Source organism: Crinia signifera, chromosome 2 (assembly GCF_055691185.1).
Source record: "Crinia signifera chromosome 2, ASM5569118v1, whole genome shotgun sequence".
Lineage (NCBI taxonomy): Eukaryota > Metazoa > Chordata > Amphibia > Anura > Myobatrachidae > Crinia > Crinia signifera.
Window position 1 is genome coordinate 213,332,840 of NC_139218.1, and position 12,767 is coordinate 213,345,606.

At 44.3% G+C, this 12,767-nt stretch overlaps 1 protein-coding gene across 5 annotated transcripts in view; it reads right to left on the reverse strand.

Annotated features, from left to right (window-relative positions):
• COL16A1 (collagen type XVI alpha 1 chain) overlaps nt 1–12,767 on the reverse strand; it is a 164,283-nt gene that overhangs the window by 21,479 nt on the left and 130,037 nt on the right. For all 5 annotated transcript variants that reach the window (XM_083173690.1, XM_083173688.1, XM_083173689.1 and 2 more), the window contains 6 exons: nt 7,592–7,645; nt 7,420–7,473; nt 6,989–7,033; nt 6,854–6,907; nt 1,709–1,744; nt 1,063–1,125 (listed from right to left, as the gene is read on the reverse strand). In XM_083173690.1, coding sequence (XP_083029816.1) covers nt 1,063–1,125; nt 1,709–1,744; nt 6,854–6,907; nt 6,989–7,033; nt 7,420–7,473; nt 7,592–7,645 — 306 coding nt within the window. The remainder of the gene's footprint in view (nt 1–1,062; nt 1,126–1,708; nt 1,745–6,853; nt 6,908–6,988; nt 7,034–7,419; nt 7,474–7,591; nt 7,646–12,767) is intronic.

Consider the following 12,767-nt stretch of genomic DNA (forward strand, 5'->3'; position numbering starts at 1 on the left):
CTAAGGCCAAAAGGAACCATCCATTTCCCCAATCAACTGATAATTGGATAGATAAAGCGATGAGATTTTTGCCCAAATGCTATATATTTGTAGATGATGCCCCCAAACTTAGTAACATTGATTTTAAAGTGCAGAACTTTACTCATTGCTACTTCCTCACTATTACTGAACTATAATCTAGCTTAGTCTAGTCATGTTTTCTTTCCATACTGCCAGTAATGCCATATGTTGACTAAGATAACACATTAGGTATTTTACCTATTGGCTGCAGTCCTGCAGCCCCCAGAGGTATAATCCGCTAACTTGCTTAGTGTCAGTGAAGCCATTTACAGTCCGTGGCTTTACTGTGACTGGCAGTGACTTACTATTGTAGAGTCTGTCAGTCACAGATACTACAGGCAGTCCTAGGGCGGGATGTTGTAACATCCGCGCCCATTATCGCCGGCTACCGCATTATTAATAACGGCAAATGCTGTAACATATGCCGTTATTAACGCAAGGGACAGCTCTTGCGATAAGAGCTGTCCCTTGCGATGCACGCTGGGAGGGATCCGTGACGGATCCCTCAAACAGCGCTGCGGTAAGAAGCCCATAGGCTTCTGCAGGGAATCGCCGCAGTGCCAGGGCATATAGCATATAGAAATGCGGTAAAAACCCCGAAAACTGGGTTTTTACCGCATTTCTGCTTTACAGAATCTCCCCCCCTAATGAGAGATGTTTCCTCCCTCTGGGACAACCAGACTGGGTCTGCATTAAGCAGAGAGCTGACTTTTTTTGGAAGCCACTGCCTGTCTTTTGCTCAGCCCATTCTGGCTTCTATGGGCTGCAGTCAAAGCAGTGCATAGATGCCGGGGGTTTGCATAGGCGCTGTAACTACATGCATCTGCGCATGCATCATTCCCAACACCTGCCAGATCCATTGAGCAGGTTACAGGACCAGGGGTTCACTTTCTCCCCTCCAGGCACAGGGGTAGTGGTAACTAAAAAATAAGTAGGAGCCACTGCTGATTAGGCTGCTGTCTAGTATAATATCAACAAATCCTACAAGAATATATAACTTACCTTCTCAGCGGGAGGCCCTGGTGGTCCAGTGGATCCAGCTTTTCCTGGAAACCCAGGAGGTCCCTGAAAGAAGAAAACACAGTCACATTAGTTTATTGCACTAGTATATTGACGAATTACTATATTATGCTGACAATGTCTTTCTCTGGTTCTCATTTCTTATACAGGTAGTAAGTTTATTTACCAATAGAGGGCCTGATTCAGAGGTACACACAATGTCAATGTTGTACTCAGTGGAGTGATTTTCTGCACTGCGCATTCCAGGCAACTGATGAGTGATGGTGGACACAGGAAGGGTTAATTCACAATGTGTGTCACAGCTAATGATCGTTTAGGGGAAGCAAAAACACTGGTGCATCACCAACATGACCTAGATATTTCTACTGTCCTCAGCATCTTCGTTGAGATGGACATTCTGAGATACCACTGGGTTAATGTTCTTAATGTTGCATCTTTTAAATGTACGTGTCGGATCTGAGATGCCGGCATTAAGATCCTCTGTAGACAAGACATTGACGGAATCATTAGCAAGTTTTCTGACTCCTAACTGTGAGCACCATTGAATCAGGCCGAGATTAATATATCAGAGGTCATATTATATATTAACTGCAATTCCCCATTTTAATGAACCCAATCTTTTACTTACAGGAGGCCCAGGAAATCCAGGTGGACCTGAAAATCCCTGTGTGGGAAAAAAAAACAGCAAAAGTTAGGGATTCATGAAATAAATAAAAGGTCCATAAACACTGGGTGTTTTTGCCCACCGTGTATGGCCAGCGATGAAGTGCACATCGCTGTCTGGAAAATTGCTCAGTGCATACACACTGAGCGATTTTCACAGGGGTGAACGACTTTCCATAGTAGGAGACTATGAAAATCCGTTCACTCTTCCTGTCAAACTGGATGACACCCGGTGATGATGCGGGAGTGTGCAACAGTGCTCACCGCCCGTCACTCAGCCATACACTAGGCGCTATTGAGGGTTATGGTATAGGGCAGTGGTGGCCAACCTGTGGCTCTTGAGCCTCATGCGGCTCTCCCCCTTGTAAAGTGCGGCTCCTGCTCCCACTGCTGCCCGCCGCCCACCGTCTGTCCAAGCCCCCCCGGCTGCCGGTTCCCTGAATCCCTTCTCCTTCTGAGGGGAGGAGAGCGCGCATCTCTCCTACCCCTTACTGTGCATCCTTGTGACTGGGCCGTCCGCCAATCAGAGCTCGTGGGCCAGAAGCCAATCAGGAGCCAGCCAGCGAGCTTTGATTGGTGGGTGGCCCAGTCACAGGGAAGTGAGGGGGAAGGAGACGCACTGTGTGCTGTGCTCTCCTCCCATCGGTGACATGACAGGAGGACTGCAGGGGGACACCAGACTGTCCTCTCCTAGCGTGGCAGCAGCAGCAACAACGGTGAGTGCTGCTGCTGGGAAATTTGCACTGTGGGGGCATAGCAGTTTGTGGCACTGTGGGGGCATAGCAGTTTGTGGCACTGTGGGGGCATAGCAGCTTTTTGGCACTGTGGGGGCATACCCGGCACCGTGTGGTGCATACCTGGCACCGTGGGGGGCATATGTGTATCTGGCACTATTGGGGGAATATGTGTATATGGCACTGCACTATTGGAGACATATTTGTATCACACCCACCCAAGGGGTCAAAATAGACTATGCCCCTTTTTTTGGCGCGTGCGCATGCTGTCGGCTCTTTAGCTTGACTACCGATATTTTTCGGCTCTTTACCTCTGACCGGTTGGCCACCCCTGGTATAGGGGGTCGACAATGTCTAGGTTGACAGTCACTAGGTTGACCAGTAATGCTTGACAGTGACTAGGTCGACAACTAAGAATGGTCGACGGTCAACATTTACAGAAGGTCGACGTAAACTTAAGATCGACATGGACATGGTCGACACTGACAAGGTCAACATTCCGTTTCTTGGGTTTTTGGTATCTATGGACACCGGGCACCGTATAAGTGTTCTGCATCCCCCCGCATGCTACGGGCACTATTATATTCTCACTCTATGCCCACTTGTAGAGTAAAGTATGAACCAAATTTGTATGAACCAAAACTTGTGTCAACCTTAACCTTCTGTTGACTTTCTGTCATTGTCAACAAGGAACAAGGCATGTTGACAATTCCAAGTTGTTAACCTAGTCACTGTCGTCCAATAGTGGTCGACCTAGTGACTGTCGACCTAGACATTGTTGACCCAGGGACTTGATACCAGTTTGGAACTGAAAGCAGCTTAAACGGCAAAAAGTGAAGGGCCTTAAGTGTGATCCATTCTCATGCATTTATCCTGATAGTCACAGCCTGAATAATAAGTGAAGCTTGCCAGTATCCCACCAGTGGTTCGTCCGAAGGTCTGTGTAGGACTCAATACAGTTAGGAACAGTTAATTTAAAAAAAAAAAAAGGCTGAAAATAGCATGCAGTATTTATTGGTATAGTGAAATACAGTTTATTTAACCCTTTTCGGAACAGGATTGCAATTTGTGGAAAATAATCTTAAGCAGCACTTGGAGGCTTTTTTTTTTAATTTACTTCCAGTATTTGCAGTGACTGTGCTAATGGGCCAGATGTGTCAAGCTTCAAAAAGTGATAAAATGGAGAGTGATAAACAGCCAGCCCATCAGCTCCTGCCTGTTATTTTTCAAACACAGTCTGACATGACAGGTAGGAACTGATTGGCTGGCTGTTTATCACTCTCCATTTTATCACTTTTGAAGCTTGACACATCTGGCCCAATGTCTTAAGGCCCCATACACTACCGCGCTTTGGTCCGATTCGCTCTCATTCTGGTTTGGTCACACAGCTGCGAATTTGCAACGGCACCCAGGAAATTGCGAAAGAGGGCAGCTTCCTGCGATATGTGGGTGGGCAGCTGATATCACCGGATGCAGTGGCAAATGCAGGATTTTTAGAGGGGGGTTTTCCGAATGTGATCCCCAATCTCCCACTCTGCAGCACATTGGAGTAAGTACGGGAATCTTGGGGAGCGGTAACAGCCATGAAAATTGATCTTTTTATACACAGGATACTATATGGAATATATGAACAGTACGGATGGTCTATAGCTGGGTTAGCCAACTCCAGTCCTCGAGAGCTACCAACAGTTAATGTTTTCCAGATCTCCTCACGGAAGTAATTAGCTACACCTTTGGATCTTTTAAAATGTGTTAGTGAGTAATGAGTGCACCTGTGCAGCAGCTAGGTTGTCTGGAAAGTGTGAACTGTTGGTTGCTCTCGAGGACTGGAGTTGGCTACCACTGGTCTATAGTATAGGTTGTTTCAAACAATTGAAGTGGTCAGGAAATGTTTAAATATATCATAATAAATAAATATTATATACCAGTGCTATTGTTTCGTAATTTAAGGAACTTGTAAAGAGTAGGGGGGTTTCCGGGCAAACAGAACCCCCCCCCCCCCTGCGTTTGCCTATGGGATGTCAGCTGCTCACCCTGTACACGGAGCAGAGCGCCGATAATCTAGGTCACCAGAGAGTTGCCCAATACATCAGAGTTTGCACACAGACTAAAATCTACCTGGACTCTACCCTTTCATTGGCTGGATATTTGACAGGGACCAGAGGCGTAGGGAGGGCGGAGCCACCGGAGCACACGCTCCGGGCGCAGTTTGGGCGCAGGGCGCCGCCCCCCTCCGCAAATGAGGTGGAGTCCAGTGCTGCCCTGCAATGATTAATTTCACACACGCAGGGCAGCGTGTGCCAGTGGCTGCCCTGTCTGGCGCCTTCCCCTGTCTGCCTGCTCACCTGGTCCCGGCCTGCCACCGCGAAAACGATGAGGTCACGTCACGTGACTCACTGCTCCAGTCCCTAACCAAGCTGCTGCTGCTGCTCGGGCCGGCTCCCGGGCAGCGCTGAACTGCAGACATAAGGAAGACTCCTCCCAGTCCCCTGCCTCTACACAGAATGTCTGTGCTGTGCTCCTTAAGGTAGATTTATTGTTTTTAAAAAAAAAAATAAAGATAAAGAATTGAGGGAATAATCATGGGGTCTGGGGGTTTGGTGGGGTCTGGGGAGGGGGGTCTCTCTAGTTTCTGCTGCCACCCTGCTCTTCTCAAGGTGGATTTTAGTATTTTACTAAAGATAAATAATTATGGGAATAATCATGGGGTTTGGGGGATATGTGGGGGAGGGGGGGGTGAATCTCTCTTATATGTGTCTTATATAGCGCAGCAGATTCTGTTACAGTGTCTTATATAGCGCAGCAGATTCCGTTACAGCGTGTTATATAGCGCAACAGATTCCGTTACAGTGTCTTATATAGCGCAGCAGATTCCGTTACAGTGCCTTATATAGCGCAGCACATTCCGTTACAGTGTCTTATATAGCGCAGCAGATTCCGTTACAGCGTCTTATATAGCGCAGCAGATTCAGTTACAGTGTCTTATATAGCGCAGCAGATTCCTTTAGTGTCTTATATAGCGCAGCAGATTCCGTTACAGTGTCTTATATAGCGCAGCAGATTCCTTTAGTGTCTTATATAGCGCAGCAGATTCCGTTACAGCGTCTTATATAGCGCAGCAGATTCTGTTACCGCGTCTTATATAGCGCAGCAGATTCCATTACAGCGTCTTATATAGCGCAGCAGATTCTGCCACAGTATCATATATTTCAAATGTAACATGCCAACACATGTTAGCCACGCCCCCAATTCCTTACCGGGGGGGGGGCGTGAAATATGACCTTGCTCCGGGCACCATGGCACCTAGCTACACCACTGACAGGGACTCCCATTTGGTTGATTACAAAATTGATTGCCATTTACTTTCAGGAGGTGCAGTATACAGCTAACTATACCCACAGTAATGTTTAAGGCTCTTTTTATATTAACTCATTTATGCATGTAATTTTAATACTATATCCCAATGTAATGCATTTTTATTTTGTTACCTAGCCGTGTTTAGTACTATTTTATATCTCAACATAGCAAAAGCGCTGTTCTTTTTCTTTTCATATTTTTTGATCTATATACAGCTGCTACATTGAATGTGCCAAGGTCTCTTTTGTTGCGTGTCTGAAATAATAACCATATTGAAGTGTATAAAGGGTGCACTAAGGGCCGCCGCCTGATTATGGTTCACTCGCAAAAGCAAATTCTCTAATGATGGACACAGCCATATGCACTGCAGATGGGGCAGATGTAACATATGCAGAGAGAGTTAGATTTGGGCGGGGTTTGTACTTCAAACTGATATCTACTGTATATTACAGTGTAAAATAAAGCAGCCAGTATTTACTTGTCCATTAGAGAGAGAATTTGCTTTTGCAAGTGAACCAAAATCAGGCCCTAAGTGTAAACATATTCTCAGATGTGTAAATAGAAATAGTGCAAGATATACACAGCAAGGGGAAGGAAAGAGTAGCCCATAATATTTATGTATAAAAGAATACATTTGTTATCTTCCAGAATGTTTTAAAACGAAGCCGACAAATTTACACAGCTATGTAATATTAAATGAGGCTATTAGACAATGCAACAATGTGACAAAGCATCTAAAAGACAAATAATGAAAATATAATTTTTGGGGATTTAAACAATTGTTTGACTGATGGAAGGAAATCTCTAATCAGAGCTTTTGTATGTTTTCTAAATAGTGTTTTTGGTCTATTTACCAAATAATTAGCCAATGTATAAAAACTGTTACACATTACACATATCGGACCTGCACAACATTGGGAGACCATGCTTGTAACATATAAATGTATTCTACTTTAGTAAAAGTGCTGCATGTAGAACCGTGCACAGCACAATGATTGGTAAGTACATCAGCTACTCACCTGGTCACCTTTCTCCCCAGAGCTTCCTGATAATCCTCGTTCTCCTCTTGGTCCCTGAACAAAAAGATGAGATCATCAAACAATCTGAACGTTGAAAAAAAGCACACCAGGAGGACATGCTGTATAAGAACTTACCGCAGGTCCAGCCGGGCCAGGAATGCCAGGAATACCAGGAGGACCCTTAGATGGCAAAAAGGTAATATTATGAAAAATGACATTTTATAAACATCATTATATTGTATGTGTCCAATTAAAGTTATATAAACTTCTGTTTGTAATTTACATAGATTAAGTACCGTAAGTGTATGCCCTAATCTTTTAGGTTTTCCCCATGTCATGTAAGACAATTGTTCAATCTGTAGGTCATGCAAATTATTTTACAAGAACATTCTTAGCCCAGATCAGACTGCAATATAAGGTGGTTCACTGCAGTATAAATCATATGCATCTTACTATTAGGCGAGTCAACTTTGACCCTAAGAAAGCATTTATTTTGACCCAGAAAGGCCTTAAATATGATATATAACTACTGGCTCTGCTCAGTAACTTAGGAAGTGTCCACTCACCGACTCTCCTTTCTCTCCTGCTGGGCCATGGTATCCTCTCTCCCCCTTTAGTCCCTGAAAACAATATTGGTTCAGAGCATTCAGTCATCCTGCACTTAAAGATTCTACATTATTCCTTCCTACATTATTCGATGCTCTTTTCATTTAACTCTTTTACAAAAAAAATACTTACAGGAAGTCCTGGGGGACCCAAAGCTCCAGGATATCCAGGAAGACCAGGAGGTCCCTAAATCAGAATGGAGAAAATGCAATAAATATTATAAAAAATATTACAGTATTACTTTATACATATACACAAGTATACATACTGTAGACTTATTTGTCCATTTGTACATCATGATGTGTTACTTTGGGGGTTATTCTAGTTCACTCTTTCTGACAATATCCTTCTTAGATGGACAAAACCATGTGCACTGCAGGTGGGACAGATGTAACATGTGCAGAGAGAATTAGATTTGGATGGGGTTTTACTTCAAAGTGAGATCTATATTGTAGTGTAGAAATAAAGCAGCCAGTATTTACCCTGCACAGAAACAAAATAACTCACCCAAATCTAATTCTCTCTGCACATTTTAGATCTGCCCCCTGCAGTGCACATGGTTTTGTCCATCTAAGAAGGATTTTGTCAGAAAGAGTGAACCAGAATAAGGCCCTTTGAGTCATTTATAAACCTAGCAGAACAGAGTAAAGTCTTTTTGATTTTGTAGTTATGCCACCTCCGTAATGGAGCCTACACAGGTAGAAACGTATCAGCATTATCTAAGCAATCTCACTAGATCGCTTAGAAAATGCCGCTACATCGCTCCGTGTGTGTGGGCATAGCGATAGTGATACGCACCAGCAGGGCAGCCGAGAGAGGGGGGGAGCAGGTACAAATTACCCGGGCCCAGGCTTGCTGGGGGGGCCCCGCAGGGGCCCTGGTCCGACCCCTCCCTTCCCCCTCCGTCCCTCCCGGGTAGCAACAGCAGCACACACTTTTACAGCATGTGCTGTGCATGTGTGCTGCTGCTGAGATTACAGTTTTTAGAGTTTTCTTTCACCCTCCTTAAAACATTTGGGGGCGTGGTCTAAGTGCGGGAGGTGCCCACACCTCCCACACTTAGGCCACGCCCCAAAATTTTTACCGGGGCCCGGAATTCCTCTCGGCTGCCCTGCGCACCAGCGATTAATATCCAGCATGCTGGAAAAATGTAGTAATATCGGTGGACAGATTTACCCAGCATGCCAGCGAACACTGAACCTCTGGAGAACACTGGCCCTGACACATCGCAGTGCGCTGCGCAATCTTGCTGAGCGTTCTGAGCAATCTAGCATCGCTCAGAACGCTCAGCAAATCGTTACTTGTGTAGGACCCTTTAGTGTGTTGTGCGTGTAGACTGCAAAATAAAAATGTGATGTGGTGGGCATATTTTGAGGTATTTATTTATCCAGGTATAGTAACATAGTATGGTCACATTGCTTCACCACCCTATAGTTGGCTTCAGACTCTATATTTACTGGGAAGCCTTATGTACAATGTAGGTGCATTTCTTAGCAGACAGATATCAGGGCCGGCGCCACCACTAGGCAAATCTAGGCATTTGCCTAGGGCGCCGGCCACTGGAGGGCGGTATTTCGTCCCCCCTTGCCGCCCGGGTACCTGTCCTGCGGCGTATATGTGCGTAAAAGCTGGCGGCGGCGGCAGCGGGGGGTCCCTGCAGTCAATAAGAAATAACGAGCGCTATCCGCCAGGCTATGCAGAAGCGCTTCTGTTTTGGAAACACTGGCCGCTGCCGCCGCCATCTTTACAGCGCCGCAGGACAGGTACCCTGGCGGCAGACAACGGGGCGCCCCCAACCCGACTTGCCTGGGGTGCTCTGGTGCCTTGCACCGGCCCTGACAGATAATAATCTATAGAGGTATGGGGGAGTGAAAATGACATCCTGAGGTGCAAGAATATCCAGTTGATAGAGCTACAGTGTCTAGATAGACAGTCAATGGGTCAGCACCAAAAAGCTGACATGGTCATAAGGTTGACAAAAGGACAACATGAAAAGGGTATCGATACATGATATGAGTTTTTCCAAATTGTTTTCATTTTTTGTACTTTTTCATCCACATGGACTACAATTGAGAATGGTAGTCAACCGAGTGAAGCGAGACACCAGGCCCGAAGCATGGTGAGTGAAGTGAGCCATGCAAGGGTACGCATTACGCTAATTGGGGTCCATGTCAACAGGTTGTTAACATCGACATGATAAATATTAGAAAAACTCATGGGGACCTTTTTATGTGTCTTTTCTGGTATTAGTTTATAGTGATGTTTTGGTGTATCAAGTTGAATGTAGTAGAGTTTGGAAATATCGTGTCGGCATCTGTGAGTGATTCTCCAAAACAGAGGCATCGGCACTGGTGCAGTTCTATAGAATATGATGAAGCTAAAGAGAATAGTAAGACAATGATAAGATGGTTGTCGGGTCACCTCCTGATATTCGAGATCCCTACCTTCAGTATAACGACATCAGAATCCCTACTGTTGAAATGCCTGGCAGTCAGGATCCCGACTGACAGGGGCTATTCTCCTGCAACCTCCATAGAGGGAGAATAGAAGCTAGCTCGCAGCATGGTGAGTGCAAGGGGCGTCTTTGTGCTTTCCTCCCTGTCAGAGTACCGGCGGTCAGGATTCCAATATCGGTATACTGTCCATCAGAACCCTGACTGTCAGCCCGTCATACCACACCCGGTAAGACCTGCATGTGTGTAGAGTGTTAAGTAAGGACTACACAATTTGGCTAAACCCTAAGTGCAGTTGAAATCAATATAAAATACTTTTACGTTGAGCATATGAGCATGATAATATAATGGATGCAGTGCATAATGAGCAGAGATAAAGCAAGAGAGTGATAATCTCACAATGAGTGTGTGAAGTGATGTACTACAGCCATAGGCGTGCACAGCACATTTCATTAGGGGGTGCACATTTCATTAGGGGGTGTCTTACAAGCCCATTGGGTGTGTCTAACACCACCAATCAGACGTGTCTACCATCAGCTATTGGCACTCACTACAATATAAAACATCTCTCAGTCACACCATAATCTTCTGCCTAGTTCAGTTTTAATCTTCTAATTACTCTGTGTAACAGTACATGCAAATAAAGTCATAAATATATATGGATGACGCAGGTATGTAGTGATATGACAATGGTCTGTTACAATTACCAATGCAAAACACACATACTTGATTGATGGGCGCTCGTTTTAATGCAATACCAGTTCAAAAAAGCAAAAGTATATAAGGGTGGGCACAGCATTAGGGGGTGCCTGTGCACCCCTAACACTCTATGTCCGCACGCCTATGCCTACAGCATGTGAAGTGCTAATTTGATTACTACTACCATGTGATATGATGAGACAGTGTGCACAGAGATGTAAAGCAATCTAACTGAACAACTTACTGCAAATAACTGATTTCAGCTGGAGAGGAAAATTGATATTAAACAGTAAATAAATACATGTTTATCATCCATTTATCAAATCATAAAATGTACATCATTTCCCTGCTCCGTCTGTGAATACCATCTCTTCTCTGGTAAATAAACCTACATGTGCTGAGACACCTAATGTGGACCCACAGGATCCTAAGGTGGGAGACATAGGTACAGTTGGGTGGTTAACATAAGGATGCTATAAAGTAGGAATTAAACCCAGGCACTCCAAGAAGATTTTTTGCATTATCACAATTTTGATTTTTTTTTTTGTATTGTTATGACATAAGGGCCTGATTCAGGCCTGAGTATAGAAATGTATCAAAATCCACATGCAAGAACAAGGTCTCTGACAAAGCTAATCCCTGCGATTTGTTAGAATAGTGGTCACTCCACTTTTGTTTTGTGCCGGATGGAGTTCCAGAGTAACCCTCTCCATGGCCTGTAGTGAATAATGCCATCTTCAGATGATGTTAGCTGCAAGAGGCAATCCCACAGAATGGAGCTTCACAGTTTCTATAGAAATGAAGGGGGCTGCAGCTGCTGTCAGAAATGGAGGGACTACGGCAGATATTGGATATATGTTATGCCTAACTCATTCATAAATTCAAGTGATCATTAAGACTAGTGTTTTAAGGCAATATGCCACAACAATTGGATGTAAGTAGGCCCCTTAGTGAGAAATACACTGTAGCAGATTTGCGTTTGCTTCAGACTGATATGTTGTCCAGAGTGCATAGGAATAGGAGAGAAGAGATGAGATTGAAGTAAAAACATTTGTAGGTTCATGTAAATAAGAAACAAACAGTAATTATATAGTAATGTTCATTCATCTTACAAAGCCTTCTTTATTTTTAATTGTTATATTCCTATAGTGTTCAATATGAGTGCAATTCTGTTCACAATGAGAAGGGTATTCAATGCTTTGATGGCGAGCTATGAAGTCGAGCAGTTCTGATAGCTCACCGTCAGAGTATTCAACTCCCTCCCCTTCACTCGCCGTTTCCACCTCGCTGGTTCCTTTCGGCGAGGTGGAAATGGCGAGTGTGGCCATTAAAACGGCGGGGTTCGCCACAAAATGCGGTGTACACGCTGCGTTTGTGGCAAACCTCCCCGTTTATGGGGATCCTCACCGTGATTGCTTTTCCTTGCCGAAAATAAGCCATCCGCGCAGTAAAAATACCCTCACCATGGCATTAAATACCACCCTTAGGAGAAAATTTAAGATGTGTATTCTACTTCACATGTGATGTTGCTATTATTATTTATTTAGCACCCTCTAGAAGATAGTATTAATATTATAATTGTATTTATAAGGTGCCACAAGTGTTTCGCAGCGCCGTACAAAGGAACAGTACAGGGGGACAAAACTTGGCATAACATAGAATAAATAACATAAATAGAGTACAAATAAAGAGCGCCACAGTTATATACACATTACAGCTTTAATATAAGTAGTGAGGACTCAATCAACATACTATAAGGGGCTTGAGGCCAATGATGGAGATGAGTATGCGGACGAAGATGGTCACTGAGTGTTTGAGTATAGGAGAGCTGTGAGTGAAGTGTGAAGAGAAGAGGACTTTGACAACAGGAGGGAAGAGGGCCCTGCTCTGAGGAGCTTACAATCATAGTAGACAGGATCTGATTGGTTGCACACAGCAACATCACATGTGAAGTAGAATACACATCTTAGTAAATTTCCCCCTTAATGTTATTCTCTTTCCCGACACTATGCGAAAAGAGACTCTCTTCTATATTCAAACTGAAGGGAGGCTCTATGGATAGGCTCTGTGGAGCACTAGTGGACCCATGGTGATGATCATAAAAGGAAACCTACTAGCAGTAGCTATATTATATAGTAATTTCACATATAATATGA